Raw genomic sequence first — 25,233 nt, 5'->3', positions numbered from 1 at the left:
CTGCATTCCAAAATGCGTCACAATTCATAACATAACAGAATTGCAATTCTGCCACAACCGGTACTATAACAGGCAATACTAAACGCACAATTATTAGAGCATAAAATAAAAAACGATATATAAAAATATATATTTTAAATGTTTTATAGTAGATTCTTGACAGTTCCAGATTTCCTGAAAGCTCTTAAAAGCGTGAAATGTAATATTTTATCATCTGCTGCCTTTAATGTCACAGTTGAAGATGGACACTAAGAAAAGATTTAGGAATGTAAACATTCCTGTGGTGCTATTAGCCAAAAAAATAATTTTTTTTTTTTTTTTTTTTACGTAAGCTGTAATGATTTCACCAATCAAGCATTAGTGTCTACAATTATGTTCTTGCATAAACATGTTTCTGGCCTAAAATGTGTAAATAATTATTTTTTCAAAATGAAAAAACCTCTAACACGATTGTAAAAAGAAAGAAATCATTAATAGCCTCCTGGAAGAACCCTAAGGGGAAGGAGAACCATCTGTGTTCGTATTAGAGAGCTGAGAGGTTGGGTTTTGTGTCCAAGTCGAAGCAGGGTCGGGGGCGGTAGAGAGGCAGCAAGCGAACTGTCAGCCAAATGTCAGAAACAACCCAACAACAGCCTGGTGTTCCATGTGTGTGTCGCACAGGAAGAGACAGGTAGGCAGTGTGTCACTCCTTCCCACGAGCAGTAATGGGGCCCCATGGGTCCACACATGTGCTCATGAAAAAAAAAAAATGAAGGAGCAATTTAAGTCTTTTTGAAAACACCCAGAGCATCTCTGGACCAATAACATTCACGCTCTCCTGAAGATATGTTCATTTACAGGGCGGAGCAGATGAAACGGGGCGGTCTCTCGGCATCAATCAGAAAACAGATGCTGCACAGGAGCATTTTGCCGAAGAGACGCATTCTCCTCCCCAGTTTGTGAATACTTGAACGTAGTTATTGACTAACGAGCCAAATGTGAGCGGCGCTCTCTGTCAAGCATAGTGCTAACATGCTGTCTGGGAGAGATTTACTGAAGCCCATGCTTACTCAAACATCTCTCTTGAAATCTACAATACAACAACAACATTTAAGGAATACATAAGAATAACTTCTCCAACTAGACATACCTAGTGCTTTCAGATCAGAAAAACATACACCGATTATCTTTTTGGCTCAATCTTTGAAAATGGCTTCGTAAATACGCATCCGTGTGTGCGTGCGAACAGACGTCGCAGGGCAGGATTGCAGTTACAGCCCAGCCAGTTAAAAAGTCTGAACCGCAGCATGAAAGAATCTTAACCTTTCTGTCCAAGTGCTCGCTTTTATAAAACAACTGCAAAACAGTGACCTCCACAGCTATTAAGCACTATTCACATTAACGTGTGGTGAGGTCACTCCAATGTAAGGCCATAAAAGTTCAAAGGTCATGCTTTGAGGTACGCAAGCGTTCATTCCTCTTTCTGAAATCACACAAGTCATCACGCACACCAAAAAAAACACACCACCACGGTGTCACGTCATATTTACACGCAAATGCAAGTGAATACACATATACATACACAATATTATTCATATTGTGCAGGATCATTTCTGATCAGTTTTACCAAAGAGATTTCTCTCATGTAACTCTTTTTCAAAGGATAAATGTTATCATCACCAACAAAAGAAGACATTCTCAAGATATGCCATCAAACTGGCAGACAGTTGCTCTCTCAACGTGGATACACTTTTGAGTCGGCTTTATGAACCACCTTTTGGCCCATCTCAAGAGCTGAACGGTGGACTTTTTGACGAGGGATCTCAGGTTTCTACGCTAAACTTCTCAGGTACAAGATCCAGGCTCCCATATGGCTTAACAGATGACATAACCAATGCAGCATCAATGCTATCATGCTAGCTAACCTCCTAATGGATCCAATCATAATTGCACACAAGGGCTGGTTGTTTCTTCAGAGCGAAACAAAAATACGGAATTCTCAAGGTGCCCGATTTCTCATTCACTAGTTGTTGTTAGCAGCCTTTCGTGGTGTGCTTAGTGGCAAGTTCGCAGTTTAGTGACGATGACGGCAGCCAGCTGCTGGGGATCAGTCATGTGAGGGTTCTCCTCCATGACCAAATGGACCACATACGCCGGGAAGATGTTACAGAGGTTTCGGTATGTTTGATAGTGGTGTTCTGGAATAGGGTGCCGCTCTTGGGGTTCCTCCGCTGGCCCACGAGCACTGAGCGGTGGAGGCGGCACGCTATCCCACGGGGACCTCCAGATCTGCTCCATCTTCTCGGGCATGCTGCGGACCATCACCCTTTCACAGCAAGGCATGAGGCCTCCTGTTAATCCATAGCTTCCGTAACTGTAGGGCTCATTACCACACGGCAAAGGGTCCCAGCTGGCATGCTGCTCTCGACAAAGAGGAGGTCTCCGCTGGCGCAACGGATTGCTCTCGTAGAGCCGTGAGTCAGAGATGCTGTCCATTCGAGTCATGCCTAAGGACCGACCCTGCTGGGAAGGGCTGGTGGAAGGCAACATGTTCTGGGACACAGGAGGGTAGTCTCCTGGGCAGCTGGATCGGTTGCCGACAACCGGGTGTTGGGAGTGTGGTGCAAGGTGGGCGGAGGACTGTTTTCGAGGTCCCAGTTTGGGTTCATCCATTCCGTAGCTCTGCACACGTGTCAAGGCCTCATGGTGGAAACCGTGAGCAAAGGCTTGAAGGCGTGTTTGCGCCGAAGGTTGAGTCTGGGTCTGCGACGGTGGCCCTTTCATGCTTTCATCCAGGCTTCCCTCCAATGAGTTGAGGTACATCTCTCCACTGTAGGATGAATAGGAGTCTGACGAATGACTTCGGCCGGGTTCTGGGCACATGCTGGCTCTGCCAGGATATCCTCCACCCACCCCTACAGGCTCTGGCTGTTCAAGACTGCAGAAACTGTCTTGGAGGCTGATGGTGGAGAAGTCACTGAGCATTGAATAGTAGCCGTGATCGCTTACCACAGAGTCGTACTTGGGGAACGGCTCACCATAAGCCACGGAGGCGCCCTGACTATTGGTTACAAGGATGGGAGGATATTGGACACTGCCCGCATGCTCGAGCGAGCTGTGGGTAAAGTGCAGAGACCCTGGAACAGGGCTGCTCGCAGAGCGTGTGTTAAGAGCGCCTGCCGCGTGACTTTTCGTCAGCGGCATAGTTGGAACGCTAAGGGCCGAAACTAACGACGGTACCGAATTGGCCTCAGCCTTCCGTGCTGGACAGAGTCTCTCTTCTTGCTCGCATGCAACCGACCGGATACTAGGGTCAGACTGGCGCTTGGGTGCCACTCGCTTTGCCTCAGAGCTACCGTCTCCCTTGTTAGCAGAACCAGAGGTCCCACATTTGGCAAGTGCCCCCTCACTCATTGTCTTTACAGCGGAGAGTTTGGCAAAGGCTCTGAGCTCGTCTGCAACAGCCCGCTGAGGTTGGTTGGCTCTTTCTGGGTGGTAGTACTTGCATTTATGGCCGTACGTGCACTTCTTACCTGTGATAAAACCAATAGTGGTTTGAGAAAAAATGTTACATCTGTGTTTCTAAAACTGGCAGCACTGATTCAAAAATAGCAGTATACTGAAAATTGTTGGAACTGGACAATCAATAGTTTGACAATGCATGAAAAACGTTAACAAATATATTTCTGTCATGACAACTCTCTGAATATTTTAGCACGGTAATGGATATTACTATGTTTATGTTTTTGGTTTTGGAGGAATTGATTATTGCTGCTGCAAAGAAAAACAAGTACAGGAAATTACTACTAATATACATACACCGATATGGTGCTTTGAGTATTTAAGACATACTGCTGCTGCTAGTGTTGTCAAAAGTGAAATTTTAAAAACGTCTTACTGCTGATTGGCCATTGTATTAACGTGCTCAACAGATATTCAACAAGTGCTCACACAAAAACACACGGGAGCATTTGAAAGCCACATCTATAAGCAGATCCGTCTATATGCAGATATATTAGGGATCCGCTGATAGACGCAATTGCTCCTGTGTGCTTCTCGTTGTGAGCGCTCAGTGAAGAGTATGAAGCGATGATCATTGTAGCCAATCACAGTCATATCTGTTGAGCACGTGAACACAAATGGCCAATCAGTGATGTTTAAGAATCTGCTCAACAGTGCTCAAATGTTAATGGGAAATGGACATTTTTAAAATTTCAGTACTGACTAGTATCGCGGCCGGTGCTTTTGACAACACTAGCTGCTGCACATATAGCATATATAATAACCTGTAGCAGATCTACACAGGTGGAGCTGGGGAAGGGATTCAGAGTAACTTTTAAAGCATGCTGCAAAATGCTCTAGTGAATGCTGATCAGCCATTAAAATGTAAAGCAGCAAGCTCATTGGCTGCATATGCAACATAAACCAGTCAGCTTGTGCCAAGTAGTTTAACACTGTGAATATCATCAGTTTGCATTAACGAACCATCAGCCTGCACCATCTAGAGTTTCATGACAGAACTTGGCATTTATCTTATTTTACATTACAGTGTTAATGCAGTAAATATATTTTTAATATGCTGTGATGTTCTGGAATAAAGACATAAATTAATTTCCTACTTTTGCTGTACTGACCATAAGGACATGGTTGCTTCTTGTGCTCTGGAACCACTGGTCGTTTGCGGAGAAAATTTTCCAGACTGGGTCCATGTCTGCCTAAAGGATCATCAGGAGGCATGAACCTACAAATCAGTCCAACAGACACAAATAAGCACAACTCTATGATAGGAAGAAGTATGGTAAAACACTACTGTTCTAAATTCTTTATTACTTGCAGCCATGATGCAAATATTAAAATAAAGTGAAACCAGAGCACTCTGCATTCGTAATGTATGTTAAAGCAACATTAATAGTTTTGCGTGAGTGCGAAGTGAACCACCACAGATGGTGTACAGTATGTGCATGACAAGAGCATTTCTACTGCACTACTGCATCAGAAAATGAGACAAAAATGCCTATTTATGGCATTTCTATACTCACTTAAAATTACTTTATTTGGATAGCAATGTATGGCTTAGATCATATGTAACTGGGAACAGGTAATTATGTAATCACAACAGGCCTAACCGTGGGACCTCGTCACTGAACAATTTAAAGGATTTTAATTAAAGCTTATTTACAAAGAACAAGAGAGACTTGAAACAAGTGACCAAGCAATAAAAAGGAAAGAAAAAAAAACTGAGAGAAAGAGGAACGCCATACGGGTGCGAGGGTGGAAAGCAGAAGACACAAATGAGTGAGAGAGAAAACCCCGTCACCAGGGTAACTGTGTACGAGCATACTTGTCGTTGACGAAGCTGTACATGAGGAGTCGTTCCTCAATAAATTTCTTCCACTCTGGTTTCTCATTCTGCAAGTCTCGGTAGTTGTCGTTGGACACGATGATCCCGTCTGAATCGCAGGCCAGCTTGACGATAAAACGGTCGTCGTAGCAAACCACTCGTCGGCCTTGGACTCTGCGAGACGGCGTGAAGACGAGGATCTTTTCCTTCTCTAATTTCCGTAGGATCTCCTGATCTGAGGATGAAGGTGACATCACACATCATCACTTCCTGTGACCTCATGCACAGACATACGCAAACTTGTATAAACATCACAGCACAGATGGACAGATCTCACTGGACACATGGCAGCTCCTCAGAAAAGTTCATACAGGCAAATAAAAAGCTCTTCATGGAAAAATATCCACTGTATTTTACAACATACAGTATTAGTCAAAATGTAACCTATTTGAAGCCGGAAAATAAACAGAGCATTTTGGGATTTTAAACATTTTTTAAAGAAAGAAACATTATGACGATTAAGAACATATCTATGTCAATAAGCAAAGATGTAAACCTGTGACACAGATCATGTGAACTTTGTAAAAACAGAAAAAATATATAAATGTATTTGTCTCGACTGAAGCACAAGATGCTGTTTGGATCATTCTCAAATCACACTTGAGAACATGATTCACCAGGATTTACACAAACTTGTGGAATTCATGCAGCTTGAGAGACGATTTTATTAAAGCAAAAGAAGGATAAACAATACTAATAAATTCATTTTTAATTAAACTTTTCACTTTTAAAATATTCACACTTTTAAAAAATATATACATTAAATTAGAAAATAAATTAGACATAGAAACATTTTAACTGGTGGTCTCAGAGTGTTAGACTAACTGGATACACACACACACACACTGGCACTTCATGGAAGTGTTAACTCATCATAGAAACATCATTTTCTGCAGGTTTTTTCATTTTTGTGGTACCTTTGATTGGCGCATCAGGTCTTGACTGTTCTTTCCTCCATGCTGGAACGAAAACTGTGATGTCTTTGTGGCCCTTCTCCAGGAACCAATCAACAGCCAGTTGAATGCCCAGGCATGAGAACACCTCTTTGTTTCCATGGCTACAAAAAAAAATATTACCAACATCAAATTACACACATGCACACACACACACAGTTCTCTCACTGATTGGACATTTCTCAATACTAAAGGCATTTCAAAACAGGAACATAAAGATCATTTCACCAAATGACTTCCTGCAACAGCGTAAATTCCAGAAGTAAACAAAAACAGTGAGAATCTGATGACTCTCTAGTTCACAGTTCCCCAGGTTCTGACTAATTCTCTCATCAACATGTTATCAGTCCAGAGCCTTTAAGTCAGCATGAAATCAAAACTGACAAGGGATGCACAGTATATCAGCAAATATGATTTTGGTATCATTGTTCATTGTTTGTTATATAATTGTGCTAATAATAAAACAGCTAATAATTTAACAACACTGTTAAATGTGATCTTTACCAAATATGAAAATGAAAATCCAGTTTTCACACTTGGACATTATAATGATGTGATGCCTGAATTCACTTTTAGCATTTAAAATGATTGATTTTAGCTTCTAGTGTTTTATTTTGTAATCATTTAGAATGTTCAGAATTGGAATTATTTAGCCAGAACATCCCTTAAATTGACCCTTTTACTTTTTTAAAAGAACATTCTTGTGCACTTTTCAGCAGATAATGTTTCTCATATTATTTGTAATATATAATACATTTCTCTGCCTCTAAAACAACTCCCTCCAGTGTCTTTTCACAGTCCAAACATCCCATGATAGAACATGAAGTTCAGCCTTAAAATTTTAGTGTGAAATATATTGGATTATAGTGTAAAACGGTTTGCAAACAGCGACTCAGGTTAACTTTGACTGCTAGGCTCAAAACATGCATATGTTGTATGTTTTTAAACAATATATGTGGAAAGAGTTTGGTTCTCATTAGCGTTTACCTCATGGCAACATTGGATCCATCGATCACAATTGGTCGGAGGTTGTCATACGTGTCTGATGTGTCTTCCTCCAGCGATGCTTCCTGGCTGACGGCTTCTTTGGCTCCCACCGCCCGTGGTGTTAAACCGCCAGTGCCCGCTGCTGTCTGGCTCTCTTGATCTCCTTTATTCCCTAACCGTACCAGCTCGGCCAATACATCATTGATTAGTGCGCTAGACCCCAGTTTACCCAGCACAGACTCCACCTGCTCTCCGGAGTAGCCCAGCTTCAGAGCAAAGTCCATTTTGGTCTGGTAATCTCGATCGCTGGTTTGACGCAAGGGCATTTGGGCTCTCTGGGTGTCATCTGCGCGCAACTCCTGTAAGATGCTGCTCTGGCTGAAGCTGGGACGGTCCAAACAGGATGAGCGGCACAGCTGCCGGTGAGGTTTGGTTGCTATGAGTGGGTCCTGCCTCTTTCCGGTCACTCCTTCTCCTGACCCCGACGTGCTGACAACACCTCCAGAACTCCTGCTCCGTGACCGCCCCTCTCCGTCACTCTCAGAACTGCTCCCATCTTCCCCGGCTTCTTCATCATCCTCCTCCTCCTCTTCTTCTGGAGAGTCATGGCCGGCAGCAGCGGGCAAGGCCTGGGGTTCGCGGCAGCCACGGTGCTCCATCTTCAGGCGCTGCAGCATAGCGCATGCAGCTGTTACCTGCGCATGACCTCCCTGAAGCTCCAGTGCATGGTCCCTCACCTGCACCACGGCACAGCTCTCGTACTCAATAGCTGCACGTAGGGCATGCAGTCGCCGCTGCAGCCAAAGGGTCAAACGCTCACGGTGCTTATGCACTGGACTGATCAGTGATATAATGTACTCCTGAGGGAAAGACAAAAGATCATTTACATTCATAATAATTTTTTTATAATTTACATTCAAATATATTTTTGTGGGGTGAGACTCCATTCCATTTTATATGCAGCTACACATCCAAACCAAGCTAAGAACTTTTTCTAAATTACTTTTTTATACATAAGTAAATCAAAGCATTGCATAAATGCTGCCGTTTTTCAATTTTTAAAATTTATACATTTTTTAATTAGTTAGTAGTGGTAGTTAGTAGTTTAATTAGTAGTGGTCAAAATTGTCTGTTTGAAATCTTTCTTTTTTTTATGTGTTTAATGGACATGTCCATGATTGGCTATAATGCTCAAATGCTGCAAACGAGAACAGACAAGTTTGGCCACTACTGCTGTAATCTACAGTTTTTATAATTAGTTAATTTCAACAGTCGTAATCATAATCTTGATTATTTATTTGCCTATTTCATTTCTCTCATTGTCAAAAAAGAAAAAAATTAAGTAATTAATTAAGTGTTAAAACACACTGTACAGTAATTATGACTCAAAGGATGCTGGAGCACCGTGCTCTTCTCACATGTAATTGGCTGAACAGAACAGTCTGAACCATTAACTTGGTATCTAATTGGTAGCAGCAACAAAGGGAGCAAAATTACACGACAAGTCTGAAAATGCTCCTGATTTTCCTGTACACTACTGTAGTGCTGCACTTGTTGTGACCACTCAACTCACCAAACAATCACAACAGCTTGCCTTGAATCACTTTTAACAATCACTACCGCTTGAAAAGACACAGTAAGTTCCAAACTACAGCATTAGAGATAGACTGGATATTACAGGAACACAATATACCTTCCTACATAGCAAACAAAACTTTTGTTTACAATAATATATTCCACTGTTCGATCTTAATGTGGACATTATGAGATTTTTAATTATATCAAGTGTTTTTGGCCACTGTGATAATATTAATATTTAACAAATACACTACCAGTAAAATAGACCGTATTTCATTTTATTTACTTTATTTTTTTTTTAATAAATTGTTACTTTTAATTCAGCAAGGATGCATTAAACTGAAATAAAAAATAATAATAAATAAAATGGCTGCTGAGGATTCAGCTTTGAAAAAAAAAAAAAATAATAATAATAATAATAATATTATATATATATATATATATATATATATATATATATATATATATATATATATATATATATATATATATCATAACAGTTTTTTATACTGACCCCAAACCTTTGAATAGTAATAATAATAATAATGTTATTAATAAATAATTTAAATTTTTTTTTTATGTTTCTTATGTAACTAATATAATAAATTGCTGGGTCTCCAAAGAATAAAATAAGCTTTTCATAACTCTTTTTAATGTTTTTTCTTATTTCATCTAACACAAGCAAGTTTGCTCTGAGCTCCTCCTGTTTGTATACATCTAACCCATTGTTCTATCTTTATTTAAGTCAGTCGGTTTACAGAGGTGAGCATATTCTTAGAAGACAATCGGCATGACGCATGTGCCCATATGTCACAAACTGTCCCAAATTATGTGTTGTGCGTCATGGCAGATACTTGATCTATTATACATATACATATAAATATATATACCCATAAATACACACACACACATATATATTTTTATAAATATATATATATATAAACTACGTCTTTCTCCCTCCCTCTCACTATATATATATATGTATGAGGGAAGACAGACACACTGGCTTGGTCAGGCTACACCAGTGTGCCGCTGGGAAAACTTATCATTGCATTCTTGAATTCTCATGAAAGAACATTTCAGTATTGTAAACAATTTCAATATGACAAAACGAGAAGCTACTTTTGGGTGGGGCTACGGTTGAACTTCCTTGAGGGGAAACGACACTGTGGTAAAGAACTTCTTTCAAAGCAAACAACCTCTGAGAAGCTCACGTTTTCTTAAATCCAAACCTGAGTTTGTTCCTTTTCCCTTCAGCTGATTCCTGCACACCTGCCGTAATTCCCTGCTGTTCCCCCAAAAACTTCTTCAACTCAAGCTTAAATTGGAATTAAACATTGGTAGTTCTATCAAGGTTGATATGCAATGTCTAATGCATGTGTGCATGAGTGAGAATATGTGTGCATGTGTGTGCATCTCTGTTTGTTTTTGTGTGGGGTGAGAGGGATGTGTGTATGTGTAGGTTGGGAGTGTGTGCAAGTGCATGTGTGTGTAGAGAAAACCGATAGCAGCATCCAGCTACGAGAGGCTCCTCTGCTCATGACACCGGTTGCCTAGCAACGCAGCCCTGTCATCAGTTAACTGCTTTTTAGCAGTCACGACTAACACAACGCAGTGTTCTCTGGGAAAGCCTGGAACACACACACGCAAACACACGGCACACATATTACATCGACACTACTCGAAACTATACAGCACTTCATGTGCAATGCCGAAACGCACGCATAAACAGCACACATGCATGCTTCACTAATAAACACCTACGCGTGGAACCGGAGAGAGAGAGTGAGTGTGTGTGTGTGTTTGTTTGCATTTGAGAAGAATAATATCACTTTAAACTGACGGTGAATACAATCTTCCCCCTCTCTCTCTCTCTCTCTGCAGATGTGGCGTATTGAAGAATTTCCTCCCCAGCGTGACAGCTGCTGTTCTGAGTCGTGATGGTGACTCCAGCAGCATGTTCCCCTGGGCACTGAACCGCATCATCTGCACTCACAAACCACGGGCCCGAGCTGGGGATCACAGCTTCAGCAGCAGGTCTCAGATCAGCTGCGTCACACATCAGCGATGGCTGCTCCACCACAGCGGACTGAGGAGCTGTTCTGAGATCAGTCAAACAGCCTGCAGTAAACCTAAGAGATGACGGCTTTAATAATCAGTACAGCTTGAAAAGAGAGGTACATATTACAGCAGGACACTACAGGAACACTATTTCCCTTTCCATAGTAGACAGAGGTTTTCTGTTAATATCATTGAGATTCAAAAGTGGAATGTATGAGGCAAACATCCTGAGATTTTCTGTGATACCAAAATGATATTTGTAATATTTAACAACAATAATAATAATATACAACATTAAATATTTTTGTATTATAAATAAATTATTGTTATAATAATATTATATATATATATATATATATATATATATATCATATTATTGCTTTTAAACCTCTTTATGATAAAATATTGTTATTATTATTATTACTATTATTAATAGTAATGATTATCATTAGAGATGTTAAAAAGCATTTATATGATAAAAATAAAATATATTACTAATAATTTTAAATATGTATATATATATACACCCACTATTAATAATGACAATATTGTTGTTGTTGTTATTATATATATGATCAAATTAAATATATTACTAAATTAATTCAATATAAGTATATTATTATCATTATTAATTATAATAATAATAATAATAATAATATGATTATCATTTTCATTAAGATGCTTAAAATATATATTATACTGAAATAATGATATTTAACATCTTTATGATGATATATAATGATATTAGCAACTGTAATATATTATTATTATTACTATTATCATCATTAATCATAATAATATTATTATCATAAAGATGTTAAAAATAAATTTCATTCACCCATTACCAATACATTTAAATGTAAATATAATTACTATTTATAATACCATACTAATAATTACTATTAACAACAATAATTATTATATAAGGTTTTATTATATTAATTATTTTAACATTTATGACAATGATAATACTAATAACATTAATAACTTAATAATAAATTTAATTTAAATAATAAAAAAATGTTAAACTATATTACTAACATATTTAAATATAAACCATATATTATAATGTAATAATAATAATAATAATAATAATAATAATGATTCAAATACACTTTATTATATGAGCATCTTTAACATGTTTTGTATGCATCAAATTATGCAAATCAGCTGCATCACGCTGTCAGTGCCAGCAGTCCACCACAGCAGACTGAGAAACTGTTCTGAGTTCAGTGAAACAGCCCACAGAAAACCTGAATAATTAGATATGAGTGGCCAAAATCAGTAACAACTGAGGACAAGGTAACTGAAGAGCCGATCCAAAAACAATCTGAAATAATGACGTAAACCAGTCAAGACTCATGCCAAGTTTTAAATAAAAAAAGGTCAGCTGCTCGTTCACACGCCCCTGCTCATTAGGACGTGTTTGACGTAAATTTACGCTTTGTCTGTAAATTACCCGGCCAGCTTTGGAACTGATTAGGAAACTGCTGCTGAGTGGGTGGGAGAGGTCTGTGTGCATGGAGCACATGAAAACGCAAGAAAGAAAGTAGGAGAACATTGAAATATTCCTCCTTGGGTGAAAAGGTGTGAGCCCACTCATCTGTTAGAAAGAGCCAGAGAGCAGAGATTGGACACAAATGGCTTTTTGCAAAGGCAAAACATCATATTAAACATAAAAGATCTGGGTGAACAAATACAGGAGAGCTCCATACTCTGTCATGCCAAATACTTCACTCTGAGAAACTGCAGCACGATGAGCCAGAATGGCCATCTTATGCACAAACAAGCAGCATGTCACCTTTCAGTGAGACAAGCGGACCACCGAATTTCAGGCTTTTGTAAACACAGAGCTCATATCTCACGTCCTAAAAATCACACAATACTCCGTGACTCAAACAGCACAAGTGTATTCAGCAGACGCACCACAAACAAGCCCAACAACAGAATGCATCCTCCTCTTAAAAGTCTCCCGCCTTCTTCTTTTCTTCCCCTTTCTTTTCTGCCTTGTTTTGCTTATCTTTTTTCCTTCTCTTCTCCTCACCTCCTCCACAACACAGGCTTACAATCAGCAAGGCCACCATGCACTAGAGCACACACACAGCTTTATGCTGGTTTGTCTCATAGCAACAAGTGGAGTCTCTTTGCTGGAGCTCATGGCTAGATGAAGCCCATTTAAGGCCCACAGTGCAGCTCTGAGCTCAGGCGCTCGGACTAAAGACACGGTGGGTGGCAGCATCTTATAGTGCAGTTATGCCAAAATAGTCAGCAGGAGGTGAAAGCATGCACTCACATAAAGATGCACAGACAGAAGGCCACTTCTTACCTGAAGCTGCACACTTGAAAATGCTTTCAGTGCTTTGGGTGCATGGCAAACTCAAACACAGAAAAATGCAGTCGCAGCAACAGGCTGGTGCGATAACACTGTCATACATGCAGGATGCCAAACAAGTGTGTGTGTGTGAGGACCCTTCAACTGCCTTGACTTTGTTTGGCCCAAGCAAGGACATTTCATGTATTCATGCAAGTGCAATACATAATGCTTTCTTTCACTTAAAAAAAAAAAAAAAAAAAAAAGATCATTCAGGGTCGTGGCCTAATGGTTAGAGAGTCGGACTCCCAATCGAAGGGTTTGTGAGTTCGAGTCTCGGGCCGGCAGGAATTGTGGGTGGGGGGAGTGCATGTACAGTTCTCTCTCCACCTTCAAAATACCACGACTTAGGTGCCCCTTGAGCAAGGATCGAACCCCCAACTGCTCCCCGGGCGCCGCAGCATAAAATGGCTGCCCACTGCTCCGGGTGTGTGTTCACAGTGTGTGTGTGTGTTCACTGCTCTGTGTGTGTGCACTTCGGATGGGTTAAATGCAGAGCACAAATTCAAAACACACACAAACACACACACAACAATGTGAACACACACACACTGCATAAAGAGTAGAAAAAAAGTTTAATATCGAAGATAACCTGCCTAAAAATAGGGAAATGTGCTATTTTCAAGGATGCATGTGTGTGTACAAATCTGGCTAGGCTTGTGAGGGTGTTTGAAAATACCCTATAATGACAAATGTCAAAAACTTGCTTGTTGGCATTTGCAGCGCCTTGCGCTATATGAACGGCTCATAAATCATGTTTTGCTTCAGCTCTTATAAAGTCAACAGGTTTAGGCGAGGGTCAGGTTTAAAGTTAAAGAAATACATTTGATTATCTTACAATAAAAAAAACTACTGTGTCTAAGAAAGGTCCTTGTATCTTCAACAAGTCAACGAGCGTATGTCAAACTGCTTTCGGTAAATCTCTGTGAAACGTGAGTCGTGAGCATCAGTTCTGCCCGTGATTTAAAGAGCATTTCGTCTCGCCTGAAACCTTTACATGGGCTGTATTTTACAGAATCACAGAGGCAATAACCAAAGTTCCTCATTTGGCCCGTGAAAGTAAAAACAGACCCGAAAATGTAATGAAATGAAGAACTTGAATGGCGAATGTCGGTCGTGCTCGCGCAGCTCTCCTGCGACACACGCGCTCTCTCACGCACATACTCACTTGAGCTTTAGTGCAATCTTCTTCCCTGCCGTCCTCGATGTTTACGATGATACTGGAGCCGGCGTTGGGGCTCTCGCAGCTGGACTCTGCGGTGCTGCAGCTCACTCTGACCCGGAAAACCCGCTGGATGTGCGGGATGCAGCGCTGGAGCGCAGGGCCTGCACTGGCGGGCGCGGCGAGCTCCAAAACCATTTATCAGACGGATAAACAAGCGATCACGACGCGCTCCGGAACACTGGCACGCATTCGCCCTGCGTCCTGCTTCATGGGTGAAGCAGCAGGGGAGAGAAAGTCACGGGAGGATGCAAGTTTGTCTGCGGCCGAGCATAACGGCGAACGCGCTACATAAGCATCTATCATCCATCTCCATCCCTCCTTCTCCTCTCGCCCTCCCTTTCCTCACTTCCCTCCCTCCCTCCCTACAGCGGCCCCGACTGCACCCACCGCCTGCACTTCGGCAACGCGTCGGACGCCCCCTGTCGCTGCGCTCGGAGCCGCGGAAAGCGCGTTTTTGCTGCCTCCGTCTCAGCGTTTTGAAGCACGTGGGTGGACGGGACTCCGGTAATGCAGCAACCGAGGGTTAAAAATACACCGGACGCGCGCGCGAGCGCTGCATGCGCTGTGCGATATGACCGCCACACTCCCAACTTTACTGTTCAGAAGCTTGATACAGTATTCAGCAGTTGTTGCTATTATCCTGGCATCCTTTGCAACGAAGTATCAACCTTTGAACAATGTCTCGACTGGTTAAACTGTTAGTTCAACTATAATTCATGGTAGCGTTGAGGGTCACGTCGCTTTTCAGTAACAAAGGTCTGTTTAGCGATGTATTTCCCTGACAGTAACAGTTTTCAAAGCCTCGTGCCTTGTATTTTCTGTTGTCTGTCTGTTTTGAATCAGAAGCGGCGATGCCTGATTCGCGAGTGAATCATTCTTTTGAGTCGATTCTTTTTGATGAATCTCTCAAAAGCGCTTCGCGTTTCAGTCTGAATCGTTCGAACGGTTTGGTCGCGAACTGAATCATTTGTTTTCTCGAAATCAGTTTAGTGGACAATAAGGTCAATAGTAATGAGGTCGGTGGCTACATTACAGAGGGGAAGTGAGCGTTTAACTACAAGCAATCGAAACCAAAGCTCCAAATGCACCCTATGCGACCTTATTCATGGTTCAATCAGGTCTTGAAGTGCAGCTTGAGACATTTCTGATCAGCGTAAGCACTTATGTATGAATAAATAACCACTGTTTTGGACATATTATGTTCTGTTAAGTGCTATGGAGTATCGTGTAAATACCACAGTACATGAATATGGATTTCCATATATGTATATTTAAAAACTTGACACAAGACTGCTGCTATCATGCGAATAAATTCAGATAGCAACTTGCAATGTAGTTGTTTCCTGTTTTGCTGGATTTTTTTCTTTGTTTTCTAATAAAGCCGTAATAAACCACATTGCTGACTGTTTCTATTTCATACTTTTAAAAATACGAAGATGCTTAAATGTAGCACGTTACTTTGCCATGTACCTTTGCCTCTACCAGTTGCCACTAAAATGTAGGTGGTATTTTAGATTACTACATTTTTCAATAGTTTCCCAAATATTTCCAATAAGAAATATCATAAACGCGTGTGTATTTTTAATTGAACACTGTCCCTTTAAGCGTCACCGAGGATTGTGGGAAATGTAGTCAGCGCCGTGTTGCTATTTTCCACAGCTGGTTAGCATTTCTATTGTCTTTCTTATGAGAGGTATATCCGCTACAACCTTTACCTCCTTTCTTATTCCCACAGAAGTCTCACCGTTTCATAGTCCACCATGGCGGACGAACAAGAGATAATGTGCAAGCTAGAAAACATCAAAGAAATAAGGTAAGAAAAGCTGAGATTGATCCCAAAGCAGACACGCTAGCCTATCTTCAGCAACATCTGGCCAGTTCAACCTATATTGCAAAAACCTATTTCCCCCTTAATCATTTCATTTATAAGTAATGCATGAATTGCATGTATAGTCTAACTGAAAAAAGTATGTAAGACATTTTTATTTTGACATGCTCTTTTTTTGTATCGGTCATGATGCTAAGGCAAACCGCCTAAACTATAAAAACAAACAGCTTTGCACTAAATCTGAAAAACGTATCACACTAATTCTGCATTAACCGTTATTTTTGACGAGCATGGGTGTAAAAAGCATCCTGTTGTGGTTAGACACAAAACTGCAGAGCAAACGGTTCATTTCCTGCAGAACGGTTCTTAATCGTTTATACAAACCTCAGATTGTCAGGTCGTTTAAATATAGCTTTGCACACACGGGGTCTAATGCGTTTTGTGATCGGAACATAATAGATGTCATACTCGTTTAAAACCACATGCACCAGATCAGAAGTCTTTGCATTGCATTGTCATATGCTGTCATGCATTGGCTGGATGCTTACTGTGTTGTGTGTGGTTTTGCAGGAATAAGACAATTCAGATGGAGAAGATCAAATCTCGACTGAGGAGTGAGTTTGAAGCTCTGGAGTCAGAGGAGAAGCACCTGAGAGAGTACAAACAGGAAATGGATCTTCTGCTGCAGGAGAAAATGGCTCATGTAGAGGAGCTGCGTCTCATACATGCTGATATTAATGTGGTAATTCAGCAACAAACATAACACATTGCATTGCACTATTTATCATATTTATTGTGCGGTCAATAAAGTAAACATGTTTTCTTCACATTTACACAGACTATGACTTAATGCACATATTCAAAGGTAATAAACTACCATTTAAAATTTTCGGTTCGGTAAGAATTTTTAAAAATAACTTAATTTTATTCAGCAAGGATGCATTAAAATGATCAAACGTTCTAAAAAAGGCAAATTCGTCAAAGAATCCTGAAATAAAATGCATCGTAGTTTCTAGAAAAATACTAAGCAGCTCAACTGTTTTAACATTGACAATAATAAGAAATGTTTCTTAAGCAGCAAATCAGAATATTTGAATGATTTCTGAAAGGTTATGTGACGCTGATGCTAGAGTAAAATTCATTCATCTTTGCCATCACATGAATACATTGCAGTTTAAAATATATTAAAATAGAAAACAGTTATTTTAAATTATAATAATATTTCACAATACTACTGTTTTTACCATATTTTCAGTAATATAGTATTACTATATGCTCAAATAGCTTCTTTCAGAAATGGAAAATGGTTTAATGGTAGTATATAGGTTTTATTAGCTCTACTAGCACTTTTTTTTCTGTGATGTCAAGGATCTGGTTCAGTAACATCTGTGTTAGGTCAGATGTCTAACCATTAGGTTCACACCATTGTGATTTATGGCTGTATTTTTTTCTCCCAGATGGAAAACACTATCAAACAGTCTGAAAGTGACTTGAACAAGCTGCTGGAGTCGACCAGACGTCTCCACGATGAATACAAGCCACTGAAAGAACACGTGGATGCCCTGAGGATGACCCTCGGGTTACAGAGACTCCCCGACCTCAGCCAAGAAGAGGAGAAGCTCTCATTGGAGTTAGTAACACTGTTCCTGAGTGTGTGTGTGTGTGTGTGTGTGTGTGTGTGTTTGACTGGGGGAACTCCTCAAAATGAGTCACTGCAGTGTAGGAGTGTGTGTTTGCAAGAGAGTAATTCTTAAAGCTGAGTCAGAGAATTTGCGAGACAGAGAGTGTGTAATTGTGTATGGGAAGGCTAAATTGCTTACTGTTTGTTTGTGTGCTCTTCATCTCCTTTCAGCTACTTTGAAAAGCAAAAGGCTGAGTGGCAGACAGAACCCCAGGAGCCTCCTATCCCAGAATCCTTAGCGGCAGCGGCGGCTGCAGCCCAGCAGCTTCAAGCTGCACGAAAACAGGATGCCAGACAGACAGCGACGTTCCGCCAGCAGCCGCCACCTATGAAGGTGAATAGACTTTTACATCACTGCAGCTGTATCTGTGTACACACGCATCCGCAATAATGTGGAGAAATATATTTAGCTTATTTGACAGTGTCTACACATTGCTGGCAAGAGAAAAATATTTTAGTTGTGAGCTTGCATTCTGAAGGTTGTGAGGTAGATGGTCCAAGTCCCACAAAATGACATCTTTCTGTCGCATTGTCTTTGTTGTTCCACTGTCATCTGATTCACGAATGAATGACCTGGTGGAACTGGGTTTTTTTTTTTTAATTTGTGTAAAAGACTGTCAGAAAAAAAATCCAGTTCAGTCTAAAGATTCCTTCATTTTAATCCACCGGAAATGAATTAACATTTGAGTCACTTTTTAAACTATATTCAGTGAGCTGTGGAATGAACTGGTACCATGCTATTTTGTTTATAATTAAAACTGGTTTACATGTACATTACCATTCAAAAGTTGAAAATTGTCAAAGCGTAATGTGACCTCAAACTTTTGTACCTGCTCATTGCTAAGTGTATACAGTATGTATAGGACATACCTAGATATGTATACAGACATACACATGATTGTCTGGTTGTAAATATAGATTTGCACACACAGGGTTTAATGCATTTTGTGATCAGATCTCTGAAACAGTATGTATAAAGTAAAAAAAGGTGGTATATTGATTTAATTTGTTGTCCGTTTCCAGGCTTGTCTGTCCTGCCACCAGCAAATCCATCGGAACGCACCGATCTGTCCTCTCTGCAAAGCCAAAAGTCGCTCACGCAACCCTAAAAAACCCAAGAGAAAACCCGACGAGTAACATGCACAGCTACTAACAACCTCAGAGAAAGCCTGACTAACCCACATAACCCCAACAGAAAACAATTTACTTACATAAATGCATGCATGCACATTTCCACACATACACACACCGACAGTCGCCATGATGCCACACGCTCACTGCTCATCTATACACAGTCCTGAAGGAATGGACCATCTGCAATCTGATAACCTGACCTCTTATAGTGATCCTGTAGTTAACCTGTCTTCCTGCTTCAGTGGACATGAGGTCTCAGTTTTTCATTTCATTTTTATATCGATATTGTGTTTGTACTGTGTCTGCATTTAGTCCATAGTGGATATGGATGCTGGTTTAGAAATATTGAAGTGTACTATTCTGTGTGGGGTTTAATTCTAGTGCATTAGTTCAAACTAAATTCTCTAAAGTGGCTTTAATCAATAGAACTGTTTGTATGGTATTCAGTTAATGCTTAAACTGATCTTTAATCATTTTAAAACATTAATAATGTTATGATTTTGTTTTTTAATGTTTTTCCATCATGATAACAATGTTCCTCTTGTATTATGTAACGTCAGTGTTCTAGAATGTCTCGAGGGCCGTACACACAAGATGTAGATGGAGAGCACTGAAATGGATAAGAACGAGTTTTTAACTTGAAACAAATACTCTAGAAACAGAGACCAACAAATAATGCAGACTAAATGCAAAAGCATGTGTGAACAGCCCTTTAGTAGTAGAGTAATTATGGAACACAAGTTGAATGAGAATTCTAAACCTTCAAACATTCAATTTGTGCGAATGAGCTGTTATTTGTGTTTTGGAATTTGACCCAAGGGGCATTAAGAGCTTGTGAGAATCTTCAGTATTGAATCATTGTGTTTATGTCTCATCTTTTCTGAGAGTCAGTTTTTTAATAATTAAAACCTGTGAACTAATAAGGTGTAAACTTGTGTAACTTTTGTCAAAATTAAATTGTAGAATAATACAATTCCTTTCGGTTGGTTATGTCATCTGATTGATTCGCTTGCTCTCTGTCACTCTGTCTGGGATTGGCTTGATATGTATCTGGAATTTGACCTTTCACCCATGACCCCTAACAATGCAATAATCAATCTCTTTTTTTTTTTTGGCTAATCTCTTTTCCAGCAAGAGGTTCTGCATTATTTTTGCACTGCACTCTTGATCCTGAGGGGGCGATATTTACACTCCAGGAAAGTGACAATACAAATTGTGCTCCATTGACAGCATTTGTGGCATCTTTTCTACAACACTTAAGTTGAAATTTAAAACACACACACACAAAAGCACTTTCTACTTTATATCATAACATTGGTTCTCAACCATTGAGCAAGGCCTAAGGAAACTTAAGGGGCTCGCTGGCTGACTTAAATTGTAATAAATATGCAAAAATATATAAAATAACTTTTTATTGAAAATCATACAGAATCAGAATCTTGGCTCTTAAAAAAAACAGACTGATATTTATTAAATTCTATTAGTATTAGATTCTATTAGTAGAGCTCAAATAGAATAGGTTAGAGCTGATTTCACATTCCCAGCTTGCTTTGCTGCAGTCTATGTAAGTAGAGTAGATGTTGAAATCAAATGTTATTTTATGTGTTTTGGCATGTGTGTATATGGGGAGATCTGATAGTGTTTAATGTTCTTTTATGATAGGATTTAAAATTGCTTCTTTTATGTCTGACTTTTTGGGAGGTTACCATTGTGGTAAAATTGACTATTTACATTTGTTGATGCCGCCATTGTTGTTTTTTTTTTTTTTTTTCCTGGAACATTAACATAGGCCTATGTACGTTATAGCCCTATGGTTATAGCTAGCTGACTTGACATATTACCATGTGCCCTAACCTATATGAGGGTTAAGTTAATACATCAGAATATGAGGGACCTAATCAATACACAAAATATTTGAATTGTGCATATAAGAAATATTCGTTGTATAGTGAACTCAGATAAATTCGGATTACTCATAACTACTGGTTTCTAAACTTAAATGAATTGAGCCAGTCAGTTTCATTAATTTAAATGAGTTTTACAGTATATAACATATGTGACCCTGGACCACAAAACCAGTCATAAGGGTCAATTTTTCAAAACTGAGATTTATACATCATCTGAAAGCTGAATAAATAAGCTTGTTAGGATAGGACAATATTTGGCAGAGATACAACTATTTGAAAATCTGAAATCTGAGGTTGCAAAAAAATAAAAATATTGAGAAAATTGCCTTTTAAAGCTGTCCAAACAAAGTTTCTAGCAATACATATTAGTAATCAAAAATTACGTGGGAAATTTACTAAATATCTTCATGAAACATGATCTTTACCTAATATAGGGCTACTAATGATTTTTGGCATAAAAGAAAAATACATCATTTTGACCCATACAATGTATTTTGGCTATTCCTACAAATATACCCAAGCTACTTAAGACTGATTTTGTGGTCCAGGGTCACATATTATATTTACATTAAGATTTTTTATTTCAATCAGAGTGAATGCGAAACTAAAACAGGAGATATCTCAGGAGCTTTGTGTGTTTTACTTTTCTCTTTTTAGCATTTCACGTAAAAAAAAAAAAAAAAAACTTTGTGTGTGAGTGAAGAAAAGCAGATTGTTTTATTTGCAGTTGTACCTGAGCAGATTTATTCTGCTGCATGGCTGTATTTATTAATTTCTGTCTTTAGCTTCACATTACACGTTTTACATCATAACAGGATTTGGGCTGAAACTCAGTAGGCTCGTCTGCAGCTCGTTAATGAACTCATACGCTTCTGCTTAAACTCCAGCTGGGCCATCCAGAGCCTAATCTCACTCACACACCCCTCTTTACCTGCACTAATCCCACTCTCAGAGCCGTGAGGAGATCTGCAGCTTTTGTCCTCTGCCCTCCTGCCGTTTCCACACACAAACACACAAAACCCGCTCAGCCACACACAAGCAGCTGTAACGGCTGGAGAGCTTTACAATCACAAAGTACTGTAAAGGAAATCCTAAAGCTCTTTGCAGGACAAAGAGACACTTATTGTTCAGATGGCTAGAAGATCTCTAGAACTTCAGTTTAAGAAAAATATAGCCACTTAATTTCAGTAAATTAAACTAGTTCCAGCTAATTAAACACGTGCTGCTTGAGTTTTTCATGAGTCTTACATTCTTAAAAATAAAGGTTCTTTATTGACATTGATGGTTTCATTCACATCCAATGCACATTCGTTGCAGTCGAAAAAGGTTTTTTAGATTGTTAAACTATTCTTCGCAGTAAGAAAAAGTGGGTCTTTAAAGAGCTATTCACTGAAATGTTCATCTGTGAACCCAAAATTCTACGGCATTGTTGTGAAAACCCCCTTTTGGGAGCTTTATTTTGAAAAATGTAGTGTAGTTTCACAAACTTGTCTTAAATATGAATGAAATATTCATATTTTTTGTATAAGAATCAGGGTAGTCAAACAAATTGCCTATGAAAATAAATTTATTCTCTAATCTGTTATAAATAACAATACAATCAGTGATTGCTGAGCAACAATCAAGTGTTCATGCAAACACACTCCTATGAGAAGTATTAATACATCATAAAAAGGTTCAACCATGACCAACATTATATCAGTCGTCATTGTGCTACCCAAGGCAGCAAAAAGAAAGTATCCCTGAGACATTCCTACTGCTTGTGTAGTCCCACACAGTTTTATAGTCCATTCATAGTTTTATAAGTATTATCAGATAGTGACAGGGGGATAAATGGGCTCTGTGCGCATGGGGGCCTGAGGAAAAGACTGCCCGTGCACCTTCCCAAACGCAGGACGGGCATCCAGGAAGGCAGGGGCCATCAGCATGCTGCGTTCTGGGGGGAGAGCGTAATTCATGTAGGGCTGGTAGAACTGTGGCGCCCCCTGTGGGAGTGGAGGAACATACTGCTGGGACTGAGAGGGTGGGAATGCGTTTCCCATCGGGCCATAGAGGTTCACGCTGAGCTCGGATGGTGGAGGGCGAGCGTTTGTCATGGATGAGCCTGAAGTGGAGGTGCGAGATGGGGTAGAGCTGTCCACAGAGGGACCTCCAGACTCCAACAGGCTGGTCTGAGCAGCGGATGGCCCCGCTGGCCGATCGCTCGCTTTGGGTTTCACACACTGGCAGCAGCAGATAGATACCACCGTGCCAACCAGAACGAACGACAGGAAGGCGCTCACCACAATCACAAAGGGCAAATAGGTTGGAACTGGGGAGGAAGAGAGTAGAGACAGAATTAAACATGAGGGTTATACAAATATGCATATCAGGGGTTGATGAAAAATTCCTCTGAAAGTTACAAAAATGCCCACACACACAATGAATTCATTTAAAATGTCATAATTCAAAATTATCTAGGCCTAAGTATTTTAATATTTAAAAATTATTGGCTACCCACAGAAATAATGGCAAGCAGTTTTATCAGGATCTTGTCGGTTTGTTATTATTGTTATTGTTTATTTTAGAGGTGTTGTTGCGGATTAATTGTGGTTTGGTTGTAAATAATAAAGTTTTTTGAATCTTGAATATGCTCAGGAAAAAAAAAATAAGGTAAAAATCGCTCAAAAATGAAGTCCAGGGAAAATATATTTTTTTTAAGTTTCTATTGATAACATGTCATTCAAATAATTAGCTGTAAAGGGCGAATAAGAAGAACACAAATGCATAAAATTAGCCAGTAGTGGCCAATGAATTTGTTCCATACAATTATTCAGATTTAACATAAATTTCCTTATATAACTCATGCACTACACTGTAAAAATGATTTTAAAAAAAAGTTGTGAATAAAACAAATATTCGACTATGTTTTACAAGGAAATGCTATTTCAGTCTTTCTCATTTAAAATTTCCCATTTCATTCAATGTTTTACTTGCCGCTTCTTTGAAACTTGTGTGACCCTGGACCCCAAAACCAGTCATAGCCAAAGTAGCAGGTATATTTGTATCTTTGGGCAAAAATGGGTCAAAAGCATCGATTTGTTTATGCCAAAATTCATTATGATATTAGATCACGTTCCATGAAAATATTTTGTAAACTTCCTACCTTAAATATATCAAAACTTAATTTTTGATTTTTAGTATGCATTGCTAAGAACTTTTGGACAACTTTAAAGCCTATTTTCTCAATATTTCGATTTTTTTGCACCCTCAGATTCCATATTTTCGAATAATTCTATCTGAGTCAAATATTGTCCTATCCTAACAAACCATACATTAACGGAAAGCTTATTTATTCAACTTTCAGAAGATGTATAAATCTCAGTTTCAACAAATTGACTCTTATGACTGGTTTTGTGTTCCATTTTTTGAGTGAAGCAATTTCTGAGTGAGGACTGTTTCAAAGTAAATCCAGTGTACAAAACAAATATATATACAAAAAAAGCAAAAAAAATTATACAGGTTTTTATGAAGACTCACCACTTTCTGTCATTTTTCTCATGTCACCCGTGTTCTCAGGTTCGGAGCCGGTGTCGCAGGAGCTCTGATCGAGGCGGGCCTCCGCGTACGTACAACAGTACCTGAGCGCGCACGTACCGCAGCAGTAGCGCGCGTCCTCGCCGTCAAAGCGCTCCGGACAGTGGAATCCCCGGTGCCAAGAGTTAAAGGAGTCCGTCCAACCGTGACAATATTCCCCCGATAACGCAAAAGACACCGGGAGAAAGACTGATACAAATAGAAAGAGCGCACATGATGCAGATGAAGTCATGATTGCGTCTGTTTAAATCCTTTGCGCGGGAGAACGCGGTTTAAATGTGAAGTTGCTTCGAAGATCCAGCAAGCCAGTCGCATCTGATCCGGTGTCACTGTCTGCAGGCGTCATTTATGTATATGCTGGACCCCCATCCCCCTCCAAACACACACACACACACCTCCCATCAGCCCCTCGTTATCGTTATCGCTCATCTGCATTTAAAGTTAGGCGAGATTAAGTGATTGGCAGGGTTGTTTATTTGTATGTTTGCGCTGCTAATTACTGTATACAAGATATGACAAGCGGTGATGAACTCACTCTAAATGATATCAGCT

The 25,233-nt window shown here is 39.6% G+C and overlaps 3 protein-coding genes across 5 annotated transcripts; 1 reads left to right on the top strand and 2 right to left on the bottom strand.

Annotated features, from left to right (window-relative positions):
- Nucleotides 1-491: 491 nt before the first annotated feature.
- Nucleotides 492-17,067, bottom strand: LOC109090392 (probable ribonuclease ZC3H12B). 3 transcript variants are annotated; one of them, XM_042723718.1, is made up of 6 exons: nucleotides 16,932-17,067; nucleotides 7,321-8,180; nucleotides 6,298-6,437; nucleotides 5,321-5,555; nucleotides 4,599-4,720; nucleotides 492-3,512 (listed from the first exon to the last, which is right to left on the bottom strand). In XM_042723718.1, the coding sequence occupies exons 2-6, from the start codon at nucleotides 7,995-7,997 to the stop codon at nucleotides 2,035-2,037; spliced, it is 2,652 nt and encodes an 883-aa protein (XP_042579652.1). In that variant the 5' UTR covers nucleotides 7,998-8,180; nucleotides 16,932-17,067; the 3' UTR covers nucleotides 492-2,034. The 3 variants fall into 3 exon arrangements, with proteins under 3 accessions (XP_042579652.1, XP_042579650.1, XP_042579651.1); XM_042723716.1 differs by lacking the exon at nucleotides 16,932-17,067 and adding an exon at nucleotides 14,499-14,896; XM_042723717.1 differs by lacking the exon at nucleotides 16,932-17,067 and adding an exon at nucleotides 14,499-14,896 and having other exon boundaries at nucleotides 4,614-4,720.
- On the top strand, nucleotides 16,159-20,171 carry zc4h2 (zinc finger, C4H2 domain containing). Its single transcript, XM_019104200.2, has 6 exons — nucleotides 16,159-16,217; nucleotides 16,291-16,368; nucleotides 16,954-17,125; nucleotides 17,841-18,013; nucleotides 18,236-18,398; nucleotides 19,088-20,171. Exons 2-6 carry the CDS (start codon nucleotides 16,316-16,318, stop codon nucleotides 19,199-19,201), a joined length of 675 nt encoding a protein of 224 aa, XP_018959745.2. The 5' UTR covers nucleotides 16,159-16,217; nucleotides 16,291-16,315; the 3' UTR covers nucleotides 19,202-20,171.
- Nucleotides 20,172-22,657: 2,486 nt separating this feature from the next.
- shisa2a (shisa family member 2a) lies at nucleotides 22,658-25,017 on the bottom strand. The gene is made up of 2 exons (XM_019104708.2): nucleotides 24,625-25,017; nucleotides 22,658-23,416 (listed from the first exon to the last, which is right to left on the bottom strand). The coding sequence occupies exons 1-2, from the start codon at nucleotides 24,911-24,913 to the stop codon at nucleotides 22,917-22,919; spliced, it is 789 nt and encodes a 262-aa protein (XP_018960253.1). The 5' UTR covers nucleotides 24,914-25,017; the 3' UTR covers nucleotides 22,658-22,916.
- Between the last annotated feature and the right edge of the window lie 216 nt (nucleotides 25,018-25,233).

Source organism: Cyprinus carpio, chromosome B5, assembly GCF_018340385.1.
Source record: "Cyprinus carpio isolate SPL01 chromosome B5, ASM1834038v1, whole genome shotgun sequence".
Lineage (NCBI taxonomy): Eukaryota > Metazoa > Chordata > Actinopteri > Cypriniformes > Cyprinidae > Cyprinus > Cyprinus carpio.
Note: the sequence above shows the minus strand (reverse complement) of the source record. Positions and strands in the feature narration are given on the sequence as shown.